Source organism: Mesoplodon mirus (assembly GCF_964341445.2).
Source record: "Mesoplodon mirus genome assembly, chromosome: 1".
NCBI classification, from domain to species: domain Eukaryota; kingdom Metazoa; phylum Chordata; class Mammalia; order Artiodactyla; family Ziphiidae; genus Mesoplodon; species Mesoplodon mirus.
Window position 1 is genome coordinate 10,593,988 of NC_138976.1, and position 26,982 is coordinate 10,620,969.

The 26,982-nt window shown below is 53.3% G+C and overlaps 1 protein-coding gene across 1 annotated transcript; it reads right to left on the reverse strand.

The window, feature by feature from the left end:
* Window positions 1–541: 541 nt before the first annotated feature.
* On the reverse strand, window positions 542–26,982 carry OLFML2A (olfactomedin like 2A). The gene is made up of 8 exons (XM_082614968.1): window positions 26,778–26,982; window positions 18,396–18,659; window positions 13,686–13,793; window positions 11,338–11,547; window positions 9,290–9,536; window positions 6,991–7,221; window positions 5,736–5,921; window positions 542–4,750 (listed from the first exon to the last, which is right to left on the reverse strand). The coding sequence occupies exons 1-8, from the start codon at window positions 26,895–26,897 to the stop codon at window positions 4,146–4,148; spliced, it is 1,971 nt and encodes a 656-aa protein (XP_082471094.1). The 5' UTR covers window positions 26,898–26,982; the 3' UTR covers window positions 542–4,145.

The window sequence follows — 26,982 nt, forward strand, 5'->3', positions numbered from 1 at the left end:
GTCACCTTGTGTTTGTGGTCACTGGCTTTCTTTTTACTATTGTAATATTCCTACTTAAAAAAATTTTTTTAAAGATTTTTTGTTTTCGTTTTTGCTGACAGCTTATAAAGCTTCCCTTTGAGATAAAATTATTTTAGTAAAAAGAATGAAATGATTGAAAAAAGAAATAGTAAACTATACTGAAGATGGTAAAGGGAAATAACAGAGATCACAAAGAGGGTCTGTACATGAATGACTGAAGTTTGAGAACATGGGACTAAGTGATGCTCAAGGCTCCCTCCCTGGGATTCTCTCTCTGCAGCTGAAGGTGCGGCTGCAGGGTAGTGTCTGCATACCTTTGGGAATGGCTTGCTTCTCCTCTTCACTGGGAGGGGCCTGGTTGTCAGCCTGAGTTGGATTCTTCTGCCCTGGCTCATAATCCAGATCAGTTTCTAGCAACAAGGCCGATTCTCATAACAAAGTATTGTTTTAAAGTTATTAAATGTCTGTGTTATGATAAGGATGCAGACCATAGCATTTAGTCAAGACTTTTCAATCAAGATTTTGATCACGTATTTATTTAGGCATATTCCACCTTGTTGCAAAAAAAGGTATTGTGGCAATTTACAAAAATAGATAAAATACAATATAATAAAAACAAAGAGATCAGGGTAAAGGTAAAAGCAGAAAGCCAGAATGAAGCCAGAGTCCAGTAGGAGACCCAGTACAATTGTTAAAAATAATCTCAAATTTGACTTTGAGCTTCCCAGTAGCCAAAGCAAAGAAGAAAACCTGACTGGTTACAAAATTCCTAACAAGTTAGTTTTGGGCTTTGGTGTAAAAACAGACCTGGTTCAACTCTTCACTCTACTACTTGTTAGATTCGTGACCCTGAGCAGCTTGCTTAACGTTTCTGAACTTGAGGTTCACTCCCTGTAATAGGGAAAAGTAATGCCAACCTTGGGGTTCCTGGGTGGATTAGTGATAATGTATGTAAAGGTGACTTCTAGCTCTAGGAGGGTACTGCTTGGGCCCTCAGCTGCCCTTTGTCCTCACTAAGCTGCAGGTCTTCAGCCATAAAAGGGAGTTGACATCTGTCCCCTCTGTGCAGCATGTCAGAAGCATAGCTGGATTCTAACCTAGTACTCCCTAACTCCTATCCAGAGTGGTTTCCAATGCTGTCATGGAGGAAAAGGTGCTTTAGAACATACGGGCTTTCAGTAGCCCTCGTCATTCCCAGGAAAACCCCCCAGTCTCACCTTTAGGGCTGCCTCCCAGACAGAGCAAATTAAGTATTAAGGTCTAGAAATCTCTTGGGAGGACTCAAAGGTGGCAGCCAAAGCCCCTTCACGTAGCATGTTGTTCAGAAACACCGGAGACAACTTCCTTTGCTGTCACAGCTGAGGTCGGTAGGAAAAGCTAGCCCTCTCCTTCTTTGTTTGAAGTACCTGTTACCAACTGTAATAAATCCCACAACAAAAACTCTTCCCTGCCTCCCGTCACCGATAGAACAAAATCCAGTTGTCTTGGAATTTCCTTTTCTCTGGTTTGGCATTCAAGGCTCTTTATAAACTGACCCCAACCTCCTTCTTGGGTCTCCTATGTAGATGCAATTCGTGGCTTGGCTACACTGGTTAAAAGCAACGACCACCATTTCTGGAGCTGCTGCTAGAGTGACACAGAGTTGGCAAAGAACATGTGCTGACCAGCCCTGAAAACCTGACTGTGCTACAGGCTAAGCCGCTGTGCTTGGGTAAGTCCCTTCACCTCAGTTTCCTCGTCTGTAAAATGGACACACTCAGAGTACACACCTTCCACTGTTGTGAAGATGCAAGAATATGCACATGGCTTGCTTAGCCCACTGTTGATGCTCAGGTTATATTACCGATTTGGAAACCTGGCTTTCCACTTGACCCTGCCTCCACTTAACCTCTCTGGGCTCCAGTTTGACTATCTGTAAAATGAGGAAAACAATTTTACCTACAACATAACCCACATACAAGGGCCTGAAAACAGAAGGGGCTTAGTGAATGTTTACAGGCTGCAGCCAGCATCCTCTCCCCGAGAAAACCATTTTGCTTGTCCTTTTCCAAAACTGGTCCATTCTAACTTTCCCTTTTCTAAGACTAATGGGGAAAGAGGAGCCTGAACATTTCTCACGTGGTTGGGCTGTGATATCACGAAAGACAGAGTCTTCTAAAAGCCACACCCAGGGCCAAGGGAAACGCTGGAACTTGCAGACCCCTGAAGAGTTTGTAAGTGGAGCCCTCAGAGTTCAGTTGGGCGGGGGAGGCTGGACGTGTCCACCACTCTGAGTCAGGCCTTGCTTGGCTGGGCGTCATCATCCCCCTTTACTTCGGGAGTGAGTTACGGCTTAAACAAAACATCACCTGACAATGCCTGAAAGAAATATATTCTGCACAAAGTGCATTTCTTTACACTCTTGGGTATGCAGCTGAATTTCCCAACATGGCAGCTGGGTGTTCATACATACAGATACCTGGGAGCTGGCATGGGGACAGAATGAAAGAAGCAGGGTCCGGGGTTGTGTAGCGATCAGCAGTAAATACCCCTCAAAGGTGTTGGGATGACTTGGGTGCTGGGTGGTCTATTGCCTAGCTGCCTCTGAGCGTGGAGAATAAAGGATAAAGACAAAGCCCTTCTGGAAGGAGATCAGCTGGGTCCTGTTCCCGTGTGGCCCTGAGCCATTCTCTAAACCTTTCTGGGCCTATTTCTCCTTTGTAGATATAGGGAGTCAGACCAGAGAACTTCTTCCAGTTCTAAAAATACTGTTCAAAGCAGATGTGGGGCAGGCCTGAAGGTCTTGTCCCCGGGGCTGCTGGGTCTGAGGCTCGGGGGAGCCCACCTGTGCACCCTCAGCCCCAAGTCCTGGGCTCGGGGCAGCCCTGGCACCATTCTCTCTCTGAAGCCAGGAAAAGTCTGATCCACAGATCCCTTTCTCCTTCCCTCCCAGCTTTCACCTCTGTCTCCTCCCTGCACCCAGAAGGTCCGAAGCCTCCTCTGGACCTGGTTGCCCAGATCTCAGCCTCCCCCGGTCCCCCAGACCAGCCCACCAAATGGCCAGGTTAGAACTGACAAGGAAGAAGAAACCTGTTTTACCCTGGTGCCACCCAGCCTCAGGCCTAAGGTCTTGCTCGTGGCCGACCTGGAGGTATCCCTGAGTGCGTATAGGTTGTGGGTTCAAAGGCCCAGAGAGAAAGGATGAGGTGGACCCCAGGCGCAAAGGCTCTGGGAGGGACTGGGGAGAGGTCCCACAGCCTGGGTATGTGGCCAAAGCCAGCACTTCTGGGTGGAGAGGGAGCCTTGGGGCCTGGCCCAGTTCCCCACCCTGGTAGAGTGGCTGCTGGCAGGCAGCTGCCTGCAGCCTTCTCAGCTGCTGCTGCAGAAACAAATGACGGCACTGATGAAGAATAAGAGAAAATAAAAATGAGTACGGGGTGGGGGGGGTCTTGGAATGGGGGCTGGTATTTTTTCTCGGGGTGTGGTTTCTGCTCAGTGGCTGGATGACTGTGGAGGTTTGGAATGTGGTCAGACAGCGGGTGGGGTGGGGATGGGGGGCTGGCCAAAGGCATGGAACAAGGACATTAGCCCATTAGCCAAAGGGCCCAAAGCCCCAGGGCCACCAACAGCTCCATCAGAACAGGGGCCTGGGGTGGCACGCAGAGCTGGGCCTCCACCCAACACTAGTGTGTTGGTCCCAAAGGCCTCTGGTTTTGAGTAGCCCCGGGGAAGGGAGATAGACTTGAGAGAACAAGAGAAATGAGGGGAGAGGGGAGAGGGTTGGAGGTAGGGGAGAGGTTAGGGTAGAGCATGGTCAGGTCTCATCTGTAAAATGGGCTCGCCAGATCCAAAGTGAGGCCTCAGTCTCCTCACCTGTTAAATAGGCTTAACTGTCTCTACCTCCAAGGGTGTCAGGAGGATTAAGTGGGTTAGTGCACATGAAGCTCTTGGCAGTGTTGTGCAAGTGGAAGTGATTATTACTCCACTGCGTGCTGAGGAAGCTTGACGCCGGCTGTGCCCACTGCCTAGCACCTAGCTCCAGGCCTGGGCCCAGTAAATATTTGCGGAGGGAGTCCCTTGCAGGAGTCGCTGTGGGGAGCCCCCCATGCCCACGGCCACTCCTCTCCCGTGAGCCCAGGTCTCGCTCAGACCACGAAGTGGAGGGTGTAGGTGAGCTGGTGACCATTGTCCCAGGCATAGAGCACCCGCTCCTTGGGGTTGTAGTCGATCTGGGTGGTGTAGGCGTGCTCGTTGAGGAAGGGCAGCTGTGGGCGGGCGTCGGTGCCCGTGTGCGTGTCGAAGGCGTAGGCCACGTGGCCCTCCCGCTGGTTGTAGCTGTCCACAGCGTACAGGATGCCGCACACCAGGAAGCAGTTCCCGTAGGAGTTTCGCCGCAGCCACGTCTTCCACGTGGTCTCACGGTGCACCGACAGGTCGCCGGGGTCCAGGCGGCTCAGCACGATCACCTCGGACTGGGCCTCGTGGTGGTCATCCGCAGCGGGATAGATGACCCACAGGCCGCTCTCATCCACGGCGAAGTCAATGTCCGAGTGGCCGCGCCACTTCCAGGGTGTGGTGTCCTCGTACACCGCGTCAGGCAGCAGCGCCCAGGAGGCCACGAAGCGCTGCCGCAGGTCGTACTTGATGATGTTCTTGGTGAAGGCGCGGTTGTAGTAGAAGGCGCCCTGGTACACCACGTGGCCTGTGCCGATCCAGTTGTAGGGCAGCTTGTACATGTTACTCCAGCGGCCTGCGTGCGGAGGGCGGAAGGTCACACCAGAGCTTCCCAAGAAACCCCAGCCCACCCCAGGGACCAGGGAGGCCAGGGACCAGGGCTCTTGGGTGGCCCAGCAAGGATACTGAGTGAGCTATGGGCCTGGAGCTGGGCCAGTTATCTGATCCCATCAAGACAGTCCCATGAAGGAGGTACTATTATTATCCCATTTGCCGGGGAGAGAACAGGCTCAGAGGGTTCAAGGTCACTGGTTGTGGAACAGCACAGCCAGGATTTAGACACAGGCTGATACCAGCCCCTGTGCTTTGTTTCAGGGCGTTTGCCCATGCTGTTCCCTCTGCCTAGACTGCCATTTCCCATCCTATCTGCCTGGGGAATGCCCCAGCATCACCTCCTCTGGAAAGTCTTCCCTGATCTCCAGGCTGGGTTCCCATAGCCCCGGAGGCCTCCCTCTAGCACTATATTGAAATTGTTTCTGGAAGCCTTTGCCATGCACATCAGATTGTGCACTTCTGGAGGGCAGCTCATGTCTAAGTGACCCTTTCCCCTCATCGTGTTCCAGATCTGATAACCAAATTTCTGCCCTTCCCTGCCCAGACCTGAAGGTCCTGGAAGGCCTGGGGCTCTGCTCATCTGTAAAACAGGGTGATAACCCCCACCTCAAAGATACCATGAGCTGATACACACTGGTGATTAGCACATAATAGGCACTCAACAAGTGGAATTTCTAAGTATTGTTACCCTTGACAGTAAATTACACTCATGAGGGCAAGACCACGGTCCATCTTGTTTGCTGTTGCATTCCAGCTTCTGGCCTGGGGCCAGCACATAGGGGGTGCCCCCAGACTCCTCTTCTTGGGGTGGCTGACCATTCAGAGCTAGGCCAGGCAGGGGAAGTCTGGACCACAGGAAACCACAGGCAAAGGAGGGCCAAGTCTCCATGGGGGACCCTCCCTAGGCTACCCACACCTGCCCCTTGCCCATCACAGGGGTCCCTGACCTTGCTTGAAGTTTTCCAGGTTGCGGAATTCCACCAGGCTGTTTCCATAGTAGTAGTTGGTGACATAGATCTTGTCATCCCTCGCAGCGGGGTCCTTCATCCAGGCTCCCTCATGGCGCCCATAGCTGTGGTGTCTCACAGGGGGGTCCACGGCCCGGAGGGTGCCCTCGCAGCTCGCCTCTCTGCCTGTGGGGAGCAAGGGGTGCAGCATTTGGTACACAGACCCACAGACGCTGAGCCAGAGCAACAGTCCTGGGATCGTTATCTGGGTCTTACTTAAATCCCCCCTGAGGATTTGTTTGCAGCCTTATTTATTTCTTTTTTCTTTCTTCATGATCAAAGCAATGTCTGATCATTGTAGAAAACACAGAACATTCAGAAAAGGAGAATGGAGAAAATAAAAATCATTCAAAATTCTATTATTCAAAGAAATTTTTAAACATGCTGTATTTCCTTCCTTTCCTTTTTTTTCTCTGCATGTATAGTCATGCAGACATACTTAAAAAAAAAACATGATTCTTCTGAATATACAGTTTTAGGTATCCTGTTTTTTCCTTCCACTGAGCAATCTCTCGCATCATTAAATGGCCTTTTAATGATGTGATCTCAAGGTTCCACCAGGCTGCCAGACAGCTGTGCCCTTGTATTTATTTAACCAGTCCCCTCAGTGTTAGACCTTTAGATTATTTTCAGTTTTCTGACATTAGAAATAGGCTGCAAGGAAACCAGTTAAGCTGCAGCTGTCGTTCACATATCTGATGGATCCTTTAGGAAAGAGATTCCTAGAAGTGGAATGCACGTGGACCAAAGTAGGGAATGGTTCTGTCTTGTTATCACAGGTAGCCAAGATGCCCTCCAGAAGGACGGGCTTGATCGATGATTTAATGAGGAAGATTTCTACCAAAGACACAAGCCAAAACTATAAACGTGGAGATAAAAACAGGGCCAAAGACTAGACAGAGGAAATACAGAAGTGAAAATAGTTGCTGGATTTGAGGATGGGGTTCTAGGTGACGTTTTAAGAAGAATTTGTTGGAAACACTACCTGTTTCACTGTAAACGTTGTCAAGCTTTTTCTGTAAAGATCAGATAGCAAACATTTTAGACTTTCCAGACCACATACTTCTGTCCCATATTCTTTAACAACCCTTAAAAAATGTAAAAACCATTCTTAGCTCAAGGGCTGTACAAAAACAGGCTATAGGCTGTTTGGCCCACGGGCTGTAGTTTGCTGACCCCTGTGAGGCTTACTCACCTTGGCTGGGGACTTCTGGGCGCGAAGGTGGCGTGGTGGGCAGGGGACTGGTGATGGGAGTCAGGGTAGGGGTGGGGATGGGATCCGAGGCAGGGGTGCCAGGGGCCAAGTCTGCTTCCTCAGAGGCCCTGGGCCCAGTCTTGTCACGCTCTGCTGAGTTGGGCTCAGGCTGCCTACCCTCCACCCGGGGCGGCAGCTGCTCCAGCCAGGAAGTGCCCTTGAGGGCGTTGTCTGTGGAGAGAAGACCCTGTGCTCACATCCCAGCAGCACTGCCGCTGCCTGGGGTCCAGGCCCACCGGGTCCCAGCGCTGGGGCCATGGGGGAGAGGTGCGGGTGGCCCCTAAGGAGTGAAAGGCCTTGAAAAGTGGGAGGTGGGGGAGGCTTCATGGTCAGCAGACTGGCTATAGGCCCCTCAGATGAGTGGCCTTGGCCAAGTCCCCTGCCTCTGTGGGCCTCGGCTTCCCCTTCCGTGAAGTGAGTCATGAGGTCCACCATGTCAAGCTGTTGTGTTGATTAGAGGAAAATGTGCACAAGACATTTGCACAGATCCTGGCAAATATGAGGTGCCGGATGTGAGACCCCTTTCCCTCCTAAATGTCCCTTTGTACCAATTCTTTCATTTCCTGGATCCAATGCCAGGAAGGCAGAAACCCTTGCTCCCATTTTACAGACTTTCTCCTAGTCCGCTCCCCTGGAAACACCCTCTAGTTTCTCTCACCCAGGATTTGCTACTTCAGGTAGGGAAGGGCGGGTGCAGCCAGCTTCCCGTCACCTCTGAACCCCAGTTCTCTGTCTCTGCCCCCTCGTTCATCTCCTATCTCCCATCTCTCAGCTTTCTTGGCATCCCTCCCCACTTCTTCCACTGCTGCTGGCACAGGCTTTGCTGATAGGAGGACTTTTTCAGCTCCGTGGGACTGGTTTGGGGCCATCTCTGGGTCCTCCCTGACCCACGCTTTCCTGGGTTGGAATGGATGGGGTCCCACTAACTCGCCGTGAAACCTGGAAGCTGTCACTTCACCTCTCTGAGCTTGTTTCCTCTGCTGGATCAAGTGCGACAGCATGTGTGAAAGGACTCAGCAGGCTGTGATGCCAGAGACAAAGGAATGGTGCTGTTGTTACCGTGATGGTGTGGCCCCCAGAGATGCACTGAGGCCCCTTGCCTCCAATCACCTGACTTCTTCCTTTTCTCTCCCTGCTGGGCTTCCTCTTTGCACGGGGGTTCAGCCAGGCCCTGCTGTGGAGCAGCCCCTGGAGTCTCTCGGGAACGCGGGCACCCCCTCTGGTCAGCAGGCCTCAGTGGGGCCCAGCCTTGGCAGCCTGCCAGGGCAGGGGCTTGTTCCCACGGCCCTCACTGGCAGAGTCAGACGCCTGCAGCTGTTCCTGGGCAGAGCCCTGGCCAGGGGTCAGAGGCTCTATGCCGTGGCTAGGCTGACCTGGCAGGACTCAGAGCCAGCAGCTGGCACCAGGAGCTGGGAGAAGAGGCCCCTGAGCCCTGAGAGGCCAAGAATTGAGGGGGCTCTTGGGAGACTGGTCCCTCCCAGTTCTACCCCTGGGCCCCTTGGGCATGGGCTGGGCAGAGAACCTCCCTGGAGGAGGTGGTCAGCAGGACCCTGGAGGGAGAGCAGGCATCTGGGGAGGGGCTCAGAGGAAGAACCAGGAGCCACACCAGTGGGGGTGGCCCGGAAATTTGGGTACTCTTGGAACTTTTGTCCCTTGTTCCTCGGTTCATTATTTTGTTGTCCTTCACTGTGATTGGGCAGGGAGCTATAAGAAGGATACAAGAGTCTGTGGGCTCTTCTTTGGGGGGAAAAGAGTGGGAGGTGCTGGAGAGGCCGTACACCCCAAGGCCAGTCTGGAGACGGGAGGTGCCTCCAAGGCCCCAGGTCACTTCCCAGAAGTGGTCTGGTCCCTGCGTTCGCCTGCCCACCAGAGACAGCTGCCTGGTTATGGGTCTGCTTTTCCCACTAGACCGTGAGCTCCGTGTTAGGCAGAAAGTCCGGAAGGTACAGCACGTACGTAGTGAACCTTCCGCACATCTTTCAAAGAAGAAGGAAAAGGCCAGTGAGGGTGGAGACGGCTATAACTACTGGAGAGGAACTGAGTGAGTGGCCCTTTGTGTTGATTTGATCATTTCATCCCCAACAACCCCAGGAGAGGGATTATCCCGCTGTATGGACGAGCAAAGGGCACCGACAGGTGACCCTTGGAGCTGAGATCTGGGGCAGTCTGACTGTCGAGAAGACCCTGGGTCCCTGTAGGGGCCCCCACTCCCCAAGGTTCCAGTCTTCTTCTAACTCACCAGCCATGGCCTCGGTCATCTCCTTTCTGCCCGCCTTGTAGTAGGTGATGCCTCGGATCACAGCCTGCTGCTGGGCCAGGGACCGGGGCTTGGCTGTGGTCTGGGGGAATCTGCCCTTGCCCTCCTTCTTCAGCTTCTCCACTTTCAGCAGCTTCTCCTTAGGAGGTTTTGGGAGGCCCTTGTCTACAAAGCTCTTCTGCATGCTGCCATACTTGTTGCTGTCTTTGCCTTTCCCTCCAGCTGTGTCCTGGGGGAGAAGGGAAGTCTCAGATTTGGAGGATGGTAGAAGGGATGTCGCGGGGCGTCCGGAGGCTCAGCATGTGGGGGCTGGTAATGGCCATGTTGCTCCTGGCCCCACGTCCCAGGCGCTCATGAAGTCACAGCTTTCCTCCCATAGTTACATCCATGACTGGGGTGTGCCTCAGTTTCCCCACTCAGCTCTCTAGCTCCCCTGCAGGCTTGAAGCCCAGCCTGATAGGTGAGATTCCTGTTCTACTTCCCAACTCCTGTACACTCCCCCCTGGGGGTAGACTACAGCGGTCTGCTCCCCGGGGAGGTCAGCTTCCCATCCCTGTCTCTCTCACTCATTGGTCTTTGTGTGTGGGCAGGGAGAGGTTCTCAGGCCCCAAGTCAGGGTGACCAATTCATTACAGTGTGATGGAACTTTCCCAGTGTTAGCACTGAAAGTCCTGTATCCTGGGCAACCCTTCAGTCCTGGGCAAACTGGGATGGTTGGTCACCGGGGCATTGACCTTAGGGCATGCTGTTTCTAACATTTTGTGAATTTTGTTATTTTTGCTTCCTTTTAAATGCCTCTGATGCTGGCTTGGCACAAGAACCTAGGGCCTGTGACATCACCCATGGTCAGGCAGGATATCTAGGAGATACAGTAAGTACAGGATCTAGGCCTTCTGTGCCACCGCCCAAACAGGATTCATTCTTACTGTGGAATTGGCACACGAATGAGCAGGAAGCCAGCTCTGGGTCAAGGCACTAGGCTTCCTCCCTGCTTTATCAGCACCTAGGTGGTCCCTGCTGCAGACACAAATAGCCCCATTGTCAAAATGTCAGCACGGAGGCTGAGGGGTGCAGAGGAAGAGCACGGTCTCGGCTGTCAGGCAGGCCCGGGTTCCAACACAGCCACCTTCTCTGAGTGACCCCGCTCCGTGTTTCTTCATCTGCCAAACTGGCAACGAGCATCCCTCCTCGCAGGTGGCTATGAGATTAACTGAGATAATGTCTGCGAAGAAGTCAGCTCCCTTTTTCCTCCACTCACCAACACACAGGGCCGCTGTGGGAGTGGTGGGCTGTATCCTGCACGTGGCACTGGTCAAAGGGGCACGAATGGGACTGAAGTCTAGTCTGTACTCCATTTGCCAAGTCACACACCCTGGTATGTGTCTGTCACAGGAAGGAGCCTTTGTACAATTTATCCACCCAAAGGGGGCTCCTCCTTTTAATTTATCTGGCCTGTGGGAAAGCCTTTTCTGCAGCATGTCTGCCTACAGGAGGGCCTTTTTCAAATCTGCCCGAAGGTGTGTTGTGTGTCGGGTGGCTCAGCCTGGTGAAGGCCTTTGCTCACTTTGTGTGCTGAGTTTGAATATGGAAGGCTGGGTGTTGGCTGCAGGAGTTCTCCACCCCAGGATGGGTTGGATGAAGTGGTATTAGTTGGCTGGGGTCCCCGAGGCATTGCCCACCTACCCATGAGCAGGCCTGACCCAGCCAGGGGCCCAGCCGCAGCAGGGGAGGTTAGAAGTGGTTTTGCCGCAGCCGACCTGGTTCCCCAGGACCAGGCAGGGAGGGTCATCTCTACAACCGTGTCCCTGGGCTGGAGCCCCACGTCTGCCCCCAGTTCACCTGTGTTGACGGCTCACTGAGCAGCAGGCAGCCCCTGCCCCCGCCCTGCCATGGACTCCCCCGCTGTGCCAGCCCTCGGCCCATCCCGCGGCCCCAAAGCCCCACCCAGCTGGCCCTCAGGGCCGAGGTCCTGGCACACTGTGCTCCCAGCCCACCCACCTTCTGGCCCGCCACAAGAGCCCTGGGCTCACCTGAGCCTTACTGCCAGGCCTGGGGGCCGGGGCAGCGGCGGGCGCCGCGGCCGCGTCCTTCTGCAGCAGCTGGAGGCCCAGGCTGGAGAGCTCCTTCCTGACGCCCATCAGGATGGCCGAGTGGTTCTCGTAGTGGCTCAGCTGCTCCCTGAAGTGGCGCATGCTCTCCCTCACCACCTCGTTCTCCCGGCTCAGGTTGGTCTTGATGCTCTGTGGGGGCGGGACCCAAGACCTTTCCAGCCTCCGACTGTCCCCAGCCCCGGGGGACACCCCAGCTTCTGCCATCAGGCTTTGCTGCCCAGTCCCCTGAGCAGGGCCTGGGGGAACGGGTGGGGCGTTCCCTCCCTTCCTCCCTGCCTTCCTTTCCTTGGCACTTCGCTTTCTCCCTTGAGCCTATTTTGGGAACTCTTGCGTATCTGTGTATATAGCGCTCCCCATACCTTTTAGTTTGCCCCTGTGTGGATGGGCCAAAATGTATTTAGCCAGTCCCTTACGGATCCACCTTTTAAGTTGCTACCACCAATCTTTTGCTACTTTAAAATTACCTTTTAATTTCACAAGTAATACATAAATACCTCTTTTTTTATAAAATACTCAAACACCGGAACTCTGTGGGGTTTTGCTATGGTCTCTGATCCCTTCCTAGTCTCCAGGCCTCCGACTTCTCTCCTGGGCAGGCTTGGCTCCTCCCACCGCACCAAGCCCCACCTTTACTCTTCCTCTTGTTCTCCTGCCCTGCCTCATTGTCTCCTTACTGCTGGGGACTCTGCCTGGCTTTAGCAGCCCCTAGCCTCACTCCCACCTGGATCACAGGGTGGACAGAAGGCACACTGTGTAAGGCAGGTTTCTCAACCTCAGCACTGCTGACATTTGGGTGCTGTAGGGCTGTCCTGTGCACTGTAGGATGTTTAGCAGCATCCCTGGCCTCTGCCTGCTAGGACCGATAGCATCTGCCACCCACCTCCCCCAAATTGTGACAACCAGAAATGCCTCCAGATAGTGCCAGCTGCCCCCTGGGGAGCAAAGTCACCCCCGGTTGAGAACCACTGGTGTAAGGGAAGAAAGCAGAAGGAAGCTGGGACCCCAGATTGTCGCCTGACCTCCTGCGATGTTTTTCCCTTAGGCAGAGGGAGCCATCTCCTCCTCAGTGAGGCTGTTCTCCCCACCTCCTCCCAGTGTTGGCAAAACCTTTTTCTTTTTCTTTTTCTTTTTTTTTTCATAGCTATCACTTAGTGAACAGAAGCAAAGCACAGATAATGCAAAACAGAAGATAATTTAAAAATCATTTCCTTGTGGCTGCAGAAATCATTTCTGGTTTGTTCCAGGCTCTGCAGACATACCCTCCAGATTGTCTGGCTCATAGTTGCGTGAAGTGAGTTAACATTTCCTAAGATTACCAGAGGAGAGGTCAAAGGAGGCTCACTGTAGAACCAACAACAGGAGAGCCTGGCATGTACTAGATGCACAGGAAATACTGGTGCACAGTAGAAATTCAACAACTGTTACCATTCTCCCGTGCTGGCATGGGTCTGGCATATAAGAGATACTCACCAAACACTTTTTGAATAATTAAAGCCACTGTGACCCCGACTTTGGGGTGAGTAAGGGGTTAATCTCCCCTCGTGGGGCACAGGATGCCCAGGTGCCCCCCTCCCTGTGGAACGGAAGCTGGGAAAGGAAGCCTTCACGCCCCTCCTGGCAGCTGCATATCCCCAGGCTCCCAGCAGCCCAGCAGGGACCGGATGCAGGAAACAGGCGGAGGCCAGGCTGTGCCAGCAGAGATGCAAACCTCAAACCTGCAGCCTGAACCTCCATGCTCACTCAACTCTGTCCCTGTCCTCAGGGGGCAGTATCAGCCGCCCGCCCAGCCCTCCAGCACATTTACCCTGACCAGGAGAAGACACTTAGCACCTCTGCCTCCACGGTAGGTGGGTCCTTGAACAGCCATGCTACCTCGAGCCTGGCCCCCGTGGGTTTGGCCAGTCCTGCACAATGCTGGTGTTTCATGTGAATGGTTGCCCCAGACTTGTGCAATATATGGGCCCTTGTCTTGGTGAACTGAGGGCGACTGCAAGTTTCAGCCCCCTCTGCACCTCTTTCATACAACCAGCAGGTGCCTCAGTTTCTCCACCCAGCCTTCCAGCTTCCTACAGGCCCTTGAGGCCCAGTCAGACCTCTTCCTCAAAGGCTGGACCCTGTGGCCTGCATCTCCTTCTCCCAGCTCCCTGCAGGAGTCCAGCTTCTAACAGCCACCAGGGTCCAGACAGAATTGCCTAGGCCCCTTCGGACACCACCCTTGGCTGCCAGCACTGCACCAGCCTGGCCTCTGTTTCGAGCCCTGCCCTTACCTCTTCTAGCGTGTTCATCTGGGAAGCCACCTTGTGGACGTAGGCGTGCACCTTCATCAGGTCCATGCTGTATAAGGTGCCCTCCAGGAGATCCACCATGGACTGCAGCTGCCCGGGGAAGGGTGAGGGTTAGGGAAAAGGCACAGCACGCGGCCAGGCACAGAGGGTGCAAAAGGAGCCCCACCAGAACGTGAACACCAGAGCCTCAGAGTGGTCTGCTTGACTAGACCCAGCCTGCTCATAATCACAAGAAAAGCTACTTTGAGCACTTCCATATGGCAGACACTGTATAGGGGCTTGAATGAGCCATTTCACTTAATCCTGAACAACCCCTCGAGGTGTGTAGTGGACACTGGGGGAGCTCCATCCACATCCCCTGGATCCCTGCTTCTGTTTCTTGTGCCCAGCCTTGGCTTCCATGTGCCTCCCTCCCTTTTAACAGTCTGCATCTGTGACTCTCTTCAAAGAGCCACTTTGCCCACCAAAGTGCCTGGGAGTCTGTGTCCTCCTGGGGCAGCCTGTAGGCAATGCCTGATTGGTGTGGGCATCTAGTAGCCCAACATCCTAGCTAGAGTGGCCAAGATGCCAGCGACTGTCAGGGAAACCTTGGCACGAGGAGCCAGTTGGGAAATCAGCTTTCCCTTGCTTCTAGTGGGTGGTTCCTCCAGCCCACCCCCTGTATACATTCTCAGGGCCTGAGCATGCTGGTGCTCCTGTCTGGCCTTGGCCAGCTGTTTCCAACACAGTTTTACTCCCACTCTCCCAGGGGTGTTCAAGCTGTTTTAAGCCAGAGGGTTCTTCTCTGAATAGACTTTGATCTCTAAAACAGAAAAAGGGGATGGTGGGGGGGGGCTCTGGTGGAAGCAGGGAAAGGGCCTCAAGTCTTCTCTGCTCCCCTACAACCTTGTTCAGACTCCGAGGGGTTGCATGGTACCCCAGGGCTCTGTGGAGTTCAGTTTAAGAACCATGCACGGAGACTCCTGGGCCTCAGCTTCCTTCTCTGTGAAATGGGCAGCAGGGTTGTGGAGCGGAGCAGTACCGTCTGGATAGGGCTCAGCTCAGAATGGGCACACAGCAAGGCCTTCATGAATACCAGCAATGATGATTACTATTCCAGGCGGCTAAATGGGACCTCCTAGCTTCACTTCTGCTGCCTTCATGGCCACCAAAACTGGCTTCCCAAAGCACAGCTTTGACCATGGGTCTCTCCCCTGCTAGATTACTTGCTGTGGCTCCCCACTGCCCAGGTGTGACTACTTGTCTCCTGACCCTGGCATTCCAGCCCTTCTTGATCTGCCCCTGCCACCTTCTTCGACCTCAGCAAATGTTCACTCTGGGCCAGGCATTAAGGACAGTGATGACAATACAGACACGAGCCTTCATGGTCCTTTACAGGCTGTCAAGGAGTGCAGAGTAACACAGAGGTGCCTGGATCAGGGAATGCAGGTGGGAACACACACAGGTGCCCAGGTCATTATCGACGGGGCACTGACCTTCTCTGGGAGTGTGTGTGGTTTAGTAAAGTCTGCCAGCAGGAAGTTTTGTTTGAACTGAGCTCTGAAGGAGGAGCACAAATCAGACAACAATGGTCGGAGAAGGACATTCCAGGCAAAGGGAACAGCTCGTGCAAAGAGCTGGAGGTGTGAAGACACATGGTGTGTTTGAGCCGAGCAACTCAAAATGTAGTCTGCGGACCAGCACAAGTCCAAGCTGCTCGTTACCAGTCTGTGATAAAATAATTACAAAAAGCGAGCGTAGGCTTTTATAAACTTTCAGAGCCATTTGACAGAGAAATTTTATATCTGTGGACTCTAATAATACAACACTGGACTTGTATTTTGCGTGTCTGTTTCTACTCCAATTCATTTTCCTAACAATTCATTTTTACAGTATTTTACAAGAGTGTTGGTTCTTGACAGATTTTATTTTTGGCCGAGCCACGTGGCTTGCAGGATTTTAGTTCCCTTTTCAGGGATCAAACCTGGGCCCCTGGGAATGAGAGCGCCAGGTCCTAACCACTGGATCGCCAAGGAATTCCCGGTTCTTGACAGATTGTTTTAAAAACTGGTCTTTCACCACATATAGTTTGAGAAGTACAGTGTGGAACTGGCAGGCAACTAGTGGGGCTGGGGCAGAGAGGGCAGGGTGGCACCCTGGGTCACACCCACTCCACTTACTCTCACCCAGAATGTTCTTATTTCTGCTCTGCTCGAGGGACTCCTACACATCCCTCAAAGCCCAGCTGTAATGTTACCTCCTCCTCTGGGTTCCCACAGTCCCTGGGACCTCCATTGGCCCAGCACTGACCGCACTGCCATTCCTGGTTACTAGGCAGTTACTGGGTGGGGCCATGCCGAATTCAGGTCCAAAAGGAAAGGGAGTGAAGAGGTGAGAGATACGCCCCCAAGAAAGGGGATCTAGAATCCCATTCTTCCTCCTCAGAGCCATGCAACTAAGGCTACATCACAGCTGCAGTTCTTAGCTTGAGGGGAAGGTTGGGGTAGAGACAAGGGGCAGGTATAGGGTGGGTTGCCCTGTTCCCCTCCACAGTGGCTTCCCCTAACCTCCTCTCCTGGGGGGGGGGGCTGCCCACTGAGGGAGGGGGAGCCTAGCCAAATGAGAGGGGCCTCAGCTCTGTCTCCTACTGCCTGTGTCCACTTCTCCTCTTGGGGCTCACTGGGTACCTGTCGGGTACTCACTTATACTTCTACAGTATCAAGGAGGCAGAGTATCTTCCCTGTGTTCCTCCTGCGACCCCTCCTGCTGGGTTAATCCACCACTGCCCCACTCCAGTCCTATAAGGCTGAATAAAACCCCCCATGGCTGCTGTGCACTGAAGGGACAGCTCCCGGCTGAGAGAACTGCCCAGTGACCTCTCCACTGGGCAAGGGGACACAGCAGAGAATTCCTGGATTCATATTTCTTGCTGTGTTATGTTAGGCAAGTCACAGTTCCTCTCTGGGCCTCAGATTCCTCCCCCAAGTAAAGCTGGGAACATAAGTTCCCTCTCCAAAGGGCTGTAGCAAGGATTAAATTAGCCAGCATTTAGGAAAGGTTTTGTCTATCCTCATGTCAAGTATGCTTACAATTCAGTTGTTGAGAAGTGGATTTGAGCAAAAGTTGGTTTTGTCCCTGTAACTGAAGACTGGCCTATGGCTTCAGTGCCTGGAGTCTGCAGGGCCCTACTGGGTTTGGGAGACAGTGTGGTCCAGGAACTGCCAAGTTGTCAAGAGGCCACTTGGCCTAAAATTCAACCGCCACCCCCAACTTCGAGAGTTTTGGTATCCATTCAGTAGTTACAAAAATAAAACTAAAGTTAAATTTAAAGAAAATGATTTTTAGCCAAATGTTGGGAGACAGTTCTTCCCAGGCCTCTTGCTTTTCTTCATGTCTTGCCTGCAGAGGCACTGACTGTCCTCGTTCCAGGCCATCTTGTTGCAGAGTGAACAGCCTTGGCGCATCCGGAGAGTGTTTCCCTCTGGAGCAGGGAAGGTGTGTTTGGTGCTCATTATAAGAGATCTGGGTTCTCTAAGTTGGGGCTCCTCTCTTGGAAAACATCCCACTGTGTGTGCAGGTGTTATCTGGCCCTCACTGCATCACCCTGTGGGAAGTGAGTGGGAGAACCAGTGCAAGAAAGTGGAGACACTCCGACTGTGAGTAATAAAGTCCTTTGTCTCTGGCTCGTGTCTACTGCCATGAAGCTAGCAGGCTAACTTGTTAGCTTACAAGTAGGATAACATCTCAGTCAACTTCACAGTTCTTGACACGAAAAGGGCAAAATAGACACATGTTTGGAAGAAATTATAAAAGAAAAGGATCCTCTCAAAAGCCACCAAATTATCTGGCTATTACAGAAAGGAAGACAGGAGAGCAGGGTGACTTAGGACACATGCTTTGGACACAGCAGGCCCCGAGTTCACATCCCAGCCCCACCAGGCCCGCCAAGCAGGGAGTTGCGCATGGCGTGAATGGCACGAAGGTGCCAGGCTGGATGGGGGACTGTGATCTCCCTGTACATGCCTATCCAAGCCATGGGTCCTGGTGGTGGGCCCGGCACAGGGCTGTGTCACCTAGAGGTGGTGCCTCCTTCTAATCTTCCTATGGTGGGGGGAGGGGTGGGGGGAGGGGATTATAAGCACAAAATTTACATAAAAATATGGTAGAGACTTGCGGCTGCATGTCATTATGTGAGAGCTTGGGCCAGTTACCTAACTTCTCCAAGCCTCAGGTTTTCTTGCCTCTAAAATGAGGACAAAGATCCCATACTTCAGAAAACGGTTTAAGAATTTAGAGAAATAATGGTAAAAAAAAGAAAAGAGCTCAGCACAACGTCTGGCACGAAGGTGGTACGTGAATATGGGAAACGTTATTACATAAAAAACAATCAAATGCCACAAAATACTACATGGAGGTGCTGACAGATGACCTGGTTTGGGTAAAACACAGGACACTGGGATAGATGCTACTAGATGGCAAAGGGCTCTATCCAGGTAAGCCAGCCGAAGGATGCTGCCTCCATCACTGGCTGGCCGAATGGTCTTAGGCAGGAATTGGTTTCCTCTCAGGGAGCCTCTGTTTCCTCACCTGTGAAATGGGACCCCTGCCTTAGAACATGTGGCCTTTTCCTTGGAGGGACAGCCGGCGCCAGCCTATGCTAGGTATTCACGCAGGAGTGGGGTCCCATCCCGGCCTTTACTCCAGAAAGTCTACCTTGAGGAGCTCGGGTGCCTGTTTCTTGAGTTTCTCCATCTTCCACTCGTTCTCGCAGGGGTTGAGCGAGGAGGGCGGCGCGGTGCAGGAGCAGCGGCAGTCGGTGCCGGAGCTCACAGTCTCCACTGTGTAGAAGTCCTCCACTCGCGCCCGCCCGCTGCGCACCCGGCTGCACGCGTCCTTGCTCAGCGGCCGCATGATGCACTTGCAGCGGCAGTCTGAGCCCTCCGAGGTCATGCGCACCTGGTCCACGTCGCCGAACACCTGCAAGAGGGGCCCCAGTGAGCCGAAGGCCAGCGCTGGAGGGAGGGGGAGAGAAGGAGAGGGAGGGACAGGTAGCAGGATCCGGCCCCCCTGGCCTTTGGGGGCAGCATTAGAGTGGGCTGAGAAGGAAACAAATGTCCTTACAAGGAAATGGAAGCCTTATAATAATAACAACAATGAGAAGAGTAATGGCCGCTGCGACAAACAGTTTGGCTGTTTCTCAATAAGTTAAACATGGAATTACCATGTGACCCAATAATTCTACTCCCCTGGGTATATACCTAAAGAATTGAAAACAGGTGTTAAAGCAAGGGCTTGTACAGGAATGTTCACAGCAGCACCATTCACAATAACCACAAGGTAGAAACAACCCAAATGTCCATCAACTGATCCATGGATAAACAAGGTGTGGTATAGCCCCACAATGGAATATGATTCAGCCATAAAAAGGAATGAAGTACTGATACATGCTACAACATGGATGAACCTTGAAAAATATTATACTAAATGAAAGAGCCACTTACATTAATATCCAGAATAGGCAATCCATAGAGAGAAAAAGCAGATTAGTGGTTCCCAGGATGTAGAGAGAGGAACAAATGGAGAGTGTTTGCTCAATGGGTACACGGTTTCCTTTTGGAGTGATGAAAATGTTCTGGATCTAGGTAGTGGTGATGGTTGCACAGCATTATGAATGTACTACGTAAATGCCACTGAGTTGTACACTTTCAAATGGTTAAAGTGGTAAATTTTATGTTATGTGTATTTTGCCACAATAGTAAAAAAATATGAATGGAGACCTTTTACGGAGCACTTACTACATCCCAGGTTTCAGGTGCATTACACTCTTTAATAATATCTGTGCATGGGGGGTATCGTTACCTCCGAAGTCCTTAGCCTGGCCTTCGAGGCCTATGTGAGCTGACAGCCTCCCTCGAGGCCCTCCTTTTGCCACTCTTCCCTTCACTCCACTCCAGCCTCAGGGGCCTTTTCGGATTCGGTACCCTCATCCTGAAACCCCTATCCCTCTGATATTCCCTGAGTTCATTCCCTCACATTAACTTACACATTACCTCCTCCGAGAAGCCTTCCCTGACCACACACCTCCCATTTCTCTCCGTCCCCTTATCTAGTGGCTTTGCTTTTCTTTATTGCACGTACTACCATCTGAAATATCATATCTGTGTTTTCTTATTTTTTGTCTCCCCTACTCTACTGAAGGCACCTTCAGAGGCAGGAACTTGTGTCTAGTTCCCTCCTGTATCCCCAGAACAGTGCCCGCTTGGCTGATAGTAGGAGCCCTGGAAATATCTGTTGGATAAACAAGCCCGTATTTTACAGACACTCTAGAGCACAGGGCTAAGAGCATGGTATCTGGAGCCTAGACCAGTAACTGTGAGATTGTGGGCAACCCAATTTTTCTGTGCCTCTGTTTCCTCATTTGTAAAATGGGCTCCTGCCTCACGGAGTTGTCGTGAGGATGAAAAGAGTTCATATAGGTAAAGAACAGAGTCTAAGCAATAGTGAGTGTGTCTTAAGTGTGAGCCATTATTACTACAGCTAAAGAAGCAGAGGCTTAGAGAGGTGAAGTCACAAGTTCACACAGCTTCACCTGGGAACATCCAGCTGTGGATATCTGCCTCCAGATAGAAATCACTGGTTTATGCTGCTTCTCCTACAAATCTGTTTCCCCATATCCTGTGTGACCTTAAACAGGTTACATAACCTCTCTGAGCCTCATTCCCTCAGCGGTAAAATGGATGACTCTCCATACCCGGCCTCCTCATAGTGAGGCTCAAATGAGATACATGACCTCCATTTAGTGGCTTCCCTTCCCTCCCCCCTTTTCCTTCAATCCCACCCTGGGAGGCCACATACCCCGTGTCTAAGTGTGGTCACTGGTCCCTGGGGCAGCAGGACTTTGTGCCTGCAAGAGTCAGCTTGGTGAGAGCAGCGGTAGGTGCCAGGCCCAGTCACCGCCTCCAGGCTACCTTGCCGTCACACACCAGCCAGGCTCTCGGAGCCCCAGCCAGCCACTGCCCTAGCTGGTTCAGCCAGCCCATCCTGGGCTTCCAGGCTCTCAGGACACAGCTATTTATGGCTCAATCGACAAACCAACACCGCAAGCCTCATGGCTACTAAGCTCTCACTGAAGCCACCAGGACCCAGGTGAGTTCAAGGCTCCCTTGGGCTTTCTGCCAAGCCCGGCCCCCATGAGTGTCCCAGGACCCTCTGGGGAAGGGCAGCAGGCACTCCATTTCTGCTCTGAGCCCTCAGACACCTGTTTGAACCCCTGGCTTCAGCCAGACTCTGGGTGATAGCTGGAGGTGCAGAAGAAATAGAGGTACATCCTTGATCTTCTCAACCATGAGAGAAGCTGATGTAGTGAGCTCTGAGATCACAGAAAAAGACACCCATGAAGACTGCTCAGAGGGGGGCACCCCAGGGGACATCTCTAAGCACGAGTAGAGCATTACAGGGAGAGCAAGTCATATATGCAAAGACAAGCAAGGGCCTGGCACTTTGGAGGCTTGGAGGAGGTTGACTCTGGCTGGTGCCTGCAGAGAGCCTGGGTGGCAGGAGCTAAGGCTGGGGGTGGTAGAGCCCGCTCGTGGAGGGCCCTGAAAGTTGGCTGAGGATCTGGACTTATTCCTGAAAACACTGGGGATTCATGAAGGGTTTTAAGTAGGAGAGAGCCAGGGTCAGATCTGCATCATGGGACACTCACTGAGGCTGCTTTGTGGACAGACGGTGGGTGGAGGAAGCAAGCCTGGGGTGCAGAGCCCAGGGAGGAGACATTTACTGAGAACTCCCTGAGTGCTGGGGAAGTGTGGGGCAGTGGTTAGGAACTCAGCCATGGGCCACCTACAGCTGTGTGCTCTTGGGTAGATTGCTTAACTTCTCTGTGCCTCAGTTTCCTCATCTGTAAAATGGTACTGCTAGTGCATACCCAGCAAAGGACTGTGTGAGAACTGAGAGACGGAATGCCAGGAACTTGTTGTAGTTGTTATTATTACCACCGAGAATCCTGACAGGGGCTTGCTTTTCCCTTTGTTTCTCCACGTGGGTGCATTGGTAGATATTCTTAGCAGTGTCCTCCAGATGAGGAAATAGCCCTGGAGCCATCAAATGACTAGTTCAAGGGGATCAGAGCCCAGGGTGGGTAGACTTGCTGTCCCCTGGAGGATGAGTGTGGGGAAGGAGGTGGCTACGGGTGGAAGCTTTGTCCTGGGTTGTCTGTGGGCGAAGTGTACCCTGGGCCCTGCTGGGCAATTCTCCCCGCCTGTGAACGCAGACAGCCAGGCTCAGATGCTGTATATTCTTTAGATCGCTGCTACTACCGTAAGCCTGCCTTCTCTTTGAGATTTCTGGGCCCCCTTCCCGGCTCTGCTGGAACCCCTAGCCGCCCCCCACCCACTCCCCCAGGTTGGGGTAAGAGCCCAGTGAGGGGATGTGGGTGTGTTCTGTGTGGCCAGGCCAGAGAGGCCTCTTCCTTAGGACTCGCCCATAATCCAACGCCCATCCCCACAGCAGCGGCCTCCACATCAGACCGCAACATTCCTTCCCTCCTCAGATGAGGTGCTACGTCCTGATGGGGGCAGCCAAGGCCCTGACACAGGCCAGGAGTCAGGAATGGAGTCAGAAGAGGGCCTCTGCTCAGCCCCGGCTGCCAGGAGCCCAGGCAGGGCCCTACCTCCTGTGGTTACTATGTCCTGTGCCGCTTGACTGGAGGTGGAGCACCATGGAAAGGAGCCAGGCCTGGGCTCAAATCCCAGCTCCCACGTGTCCTCCCCACATGACCTTGACCCTCTGAGCCTCAGCTTCCTCCTCTGTAAAATGGGGAGGATAACAGTCCTTTCCTCATAAGCTTGTCCTGAGGCTAAAATGAGTCAATGCATGCAAAGTGCCTGGCATAGAACAACTGTTGTCTACTTGCTACTGAAGTTGCTCCCAATAACCCTCCCTCACGTTTGTACATCATTTTCTACCTCTTTGCTCTCACCACAACCCCATCTTGGAGAGGAGAAATCTGAGCATCAGAGAAGATGAGGGGCTTGCCCAGGGTCACACAGCACAGGCTGACTCCAAAATTTAGTTCACATGCTCTTCCTCCTATGACCACCAATAATCACCAGGCAAGGGCTTCTCCACCAGCAACTGAGCTGGGATAGCGATGTTGGCCCTGGATCAGGCCTTGGTGGGGCAGGGGAAATGGGGCTCCCGCTGGGCCTGACCCACCTTGCCCTTGGCCTGAGGGCTGGAGTTGCTGCCTCAGCCCCCCATCCCTCCCTGCAGGCTTGCTCAGCACACACAGCTGCCAAAGCCCCCGGAAGTGTGGGTGGCTTGTGCTTAAAATGTTCCCTAGCAATTTGCAAGGAAATCCCACAATAAGATGGCAAGAAGGTGTACTTGATATTTCTGAAGGGAGATGGATAAATCTGGCCAGAATGGGGAAGAGGGGGTTCAACCGATAAAATGCTCTAGAAACAGAACAGTTTCAAATTGTATCACCTTGAGGTTGAATCTTCACTATTCTCTCATGGCCAGCCCAGATTCACTGAGAGGCAGTTTCCATGTCCTCCTGCAGGGAAAGACCTCCCCTAGAGCCCATGGTCAGCTGGACACCTCCCTCTGGATACACCCCAAAGGTACCCCAAACTTAATCCATCCGAAACTGGGCCCAGCATCTTCTCCCAAACCCGTGTCTACCTACCTTCCTGCCCAACCCAGGTCTCTGAGCCTCCTTCTTACTCTGGAACCCATCGGTCATGTTTTTCCGATGGATGCTTCATTCTAAATATCTCCGATCTCAATCTCTTGGTCTCTACTCCCTGGCCGCATCCTGAGCTCAGATTGCATCAACTGCTACCTGGGCATACAGGAGCCTCCTCTCTGCTGGATTAACCTTCCAAAAGCTCCTTTTTGTTGATCTGTTATTCTCTTGCTCCACAAACCTCCATGAGTTCTCAACTAGGGATGTGCCTCAGAATTACCTGGGGTGGAATGACTTGGAAAATGCAGATGCCCTGTCCTTACTCCACATCCCTTCACTCAGACTCTCTCAGGCTCCCCGGGTATTTGGATGCCCACTAAAGGCTGAGAATCCTGGAGTCCCAGGAATCTCCAAACTCCCCAAGTTCCCTATCTTGGATTTTTCAGCAGCCCCAACCTGACTCTTTTGAGCTTCAATGTTCAAGTCTGTCAAACGGGGAGGGAGCACTGAAGTCTTAGAGTGTTGTGTGAGATCCTGAATGTAAATCCTGGGCAGGGGGCTTGGCACCCAGGATGCTCTTCCTGTGCCCCAGCCAATGGGAGAGATGGAGCAAGATCTTCCCTGCAGAGAGACGCTGCGGGGCCTCACTGGCTCCCACACTCTTTGTGTGCAGAAGGAGGACTCCATCACTGTGCAGCCCTTGCCTGCTCTGGAGCCTGTTTCCGATTACAACCACAGGCAGCAACTCCCTGAGTGGAGGGGCAGCAACACCTAAGCCTCTGGGACCGGCCTGGCCGGGAACATGTGATCCAGCCTGGGACACCACCACCTGCCTGTGCTAGCCCTCCTGCTCCCCTAGCCCAGCTCCCACAGGCCTTGGCCTCCCCACTGTCCCCGGGCCTCTGATCAGCAGCAGGGCTGACCAAAGACCCCCTTCCCACCCCAGGATGCATGGGGAACATGAGGTGCCAGCAGCCCTTTCACAGATGGGGAAACTGAGGTAGAGATGGGGAATTTTAGCCACATTCCTAGGACACGCAGCAAAAAGCAGGTTCCCAGAGGTCTCTGGTGCTGTGCCTGGGTTTCATGTGGTTACCTGTCTGTCCATCCTAACCTTCACACTGGGCAGCCCCTCAGATATGCCAGGGAAGCTGTGAACTCCTTCTCCCACTCCCAAGTTGGGCAAAACACTTCCTTAGATGGAAACCCCAAGTGCTGCTTAGGAGAGACCTTGTTATAAACACAAAATTAAAACACACTGAGTGAGTGAGGAGCTGGCCAAGACCACAGAGTTCCTTGGTGAGAACTGGGGTCGAGCTGCCCCTGTACCCCTGAAAGTACTGGGCAGAAGGTGAGGCTGGACCGCCCAGGAGCAGGAAGTCTGAGGAGGGGCCAACTTAACCCTTTAGGGCCCTAGGTAGATTTCAAGTCCCAGACTGGCCTTCCAAAGGGCTCTCCCCTCACCCTCAGAAAATAGGACAGGCTTGAAGAGGAAGGAGGATTGTTGGGGGAGGGAGGGTGATAATGAAAACAGCTCTCTCTACAGAGCCAGCAGGAGTCCGGCTGTGCTGAGGAATGCAGAGTAAATTCACCCATCACTTGATTTTTATTTTTCCCAGCTGGCTGAGTGGTGTGGGGTGGGAGGTGTCTGGCGGAGGGCTGTGCTGAGTCCCCCAGCTGCTTCATCCTCCAAACTCTAGGATGTGCCTCCCCACCCCACCAGCCCCAGCTTGCCCTGGGACAAATAAACACACACACACACCCCCAACCTAGCAAGTGTTTGGCTGACTCACTACATAAACAGGGTGTTGGGTTTTCTTTGTCTTTGCTTTGCTTTGAATGCGAGCCCTCCCCCACAAGCTCTACAGCCCTCTGCATGGCTCAGAGGGTGCCCAAGACCAAATATTCCTCCCAGCCAGAGAGAGGAGAGGTGGCAGAGTGCTGACCAGGTTATCTGGGGTTTTTTGCTCACTTGTTCCCCTACCTGAGCCAGGTCAGGGAATCCTAGAAGGCCCTATACGGAAAGGAAGTTGGGGAGACAGTGTTTTTCAGATGGGGGAACTGAGGTCCAGAAACAGTCAGTGACTTGCCCAAGGTCACACAGACAAAAAACAACAAAGGGCCAGAACCTAGGTTTTTTGATCCACAAGCTAGCTGTCTTTCTATACATCCTAATTTCCCCATCTGTAAAATGGGAACGATACTCATTCCCTCCTTGTCTTTGGAGCACATGGTTAGGACTGCAGCTCACTTGTTTGCACACCCTGAGCTGAATCTTCAGGCCGAAGGTCTGCCAGTGCCCACTGCTCATATACTTACCATGTGGCTAGTGACCTCTGCCCTTTACCTGCCTGTGGACAGGGCAGCCTCACCTCCTACCCAGGAAAGAGGCTGAAGAGACATCAAGAGAAGTCACTCTTACTCTCATGCTCTGCAGTACCTCCCTCCTGCCTCTCACTTGCCCCCCAGTCCCAACCCAGTCCTCACCGGGTCATTTCTAGAACATGCTCAAGAGGTCCCTGCTCTGACTGACTCTAAGTGCTTCTCCTCTCTACATTCTGGATCACACCCCCTTTTGGGGTCTCTGTGGTAAGATTTCAAAATCACAGTATCATTTATTGGACACTCACTAGGTGCCAGAGTGGTGCTAAGCATTATCCAGGCCGGATCTCACTAATCTAGAGGTCATAAAGGGCCAAGGTCACCTAGCTGAGGGACGGAGGCGGGATTTGAACCCAGGTCTACCTGACACCAGAGCAGATCCTTTCAACCATAACTGAGAACAGCTCAGTCACTTCAGGAGACACCGTGTCTCCTGGAGGATGCATCAGATCTCTGGCAGGAACACCAGAGGTCAGGAGAGTGGCCAGCCCAGCTGGGTTCATTGGGTCCCCCGTATGGCCTGAATGAAAGCCTTGGCCCAGGGCCTGCTGCAAACCTAGGAGTCGCTAGGTAGCAGTTACCCAGGGGTCTGTCCCCACGTGGGTCAGCCTCCCATGGAAACTTTGAGCCAGATCTCCAGGCTGCCCCTGCCCAGCGCTCCCGGGAATCCCCTCCCTAGGCTGGGGACTGCATCTCCCTGTTTGGGCCGCCTTTAAGCTCCCAGCGCCCCTTTTCCCTGGCCCGGGGTTTCAGTACTGACCTCCTCCCCGCACTGGACTGTGTCCGGCGCCCCTTCCAGAGGCTCGGGGTCCCAAGCACCCTTGCCATCTGTCTCCAGCCCTTCTTCCCCCACGTGCTCCTCTCCCGGGGTCCCTGCCCCTGCGGCCTCCCTGTTAAGACTCCCCTCTCTGGGTCCTCTGTTCCTGGCCCAGAAACCATGCTTAGCCGGCACCCCCAGCCACAGCGCCCCCTCGCGCCAGGCTACACGTCGAGCTGCGACCTGGTCGGAGGGCCGCACGTACCTTACTGTCAGCGCGCACCGGGCTGGCACGCAGCAGCAGCAGCAGAGGCAACAGGAGCAGAGGCAGCGGCCGGGGCCCAGGCCCGGGCCGAGACCGGGGCGGGAGGGTGGCTGCGGCCATGGCGGGACGGGCAAGGCGGGCACGGACAGTGGGCGCGGAGTCCGGGAAGCGCGGGCCGCACTGCTAGCCGGGCGCCGCCGCCAGC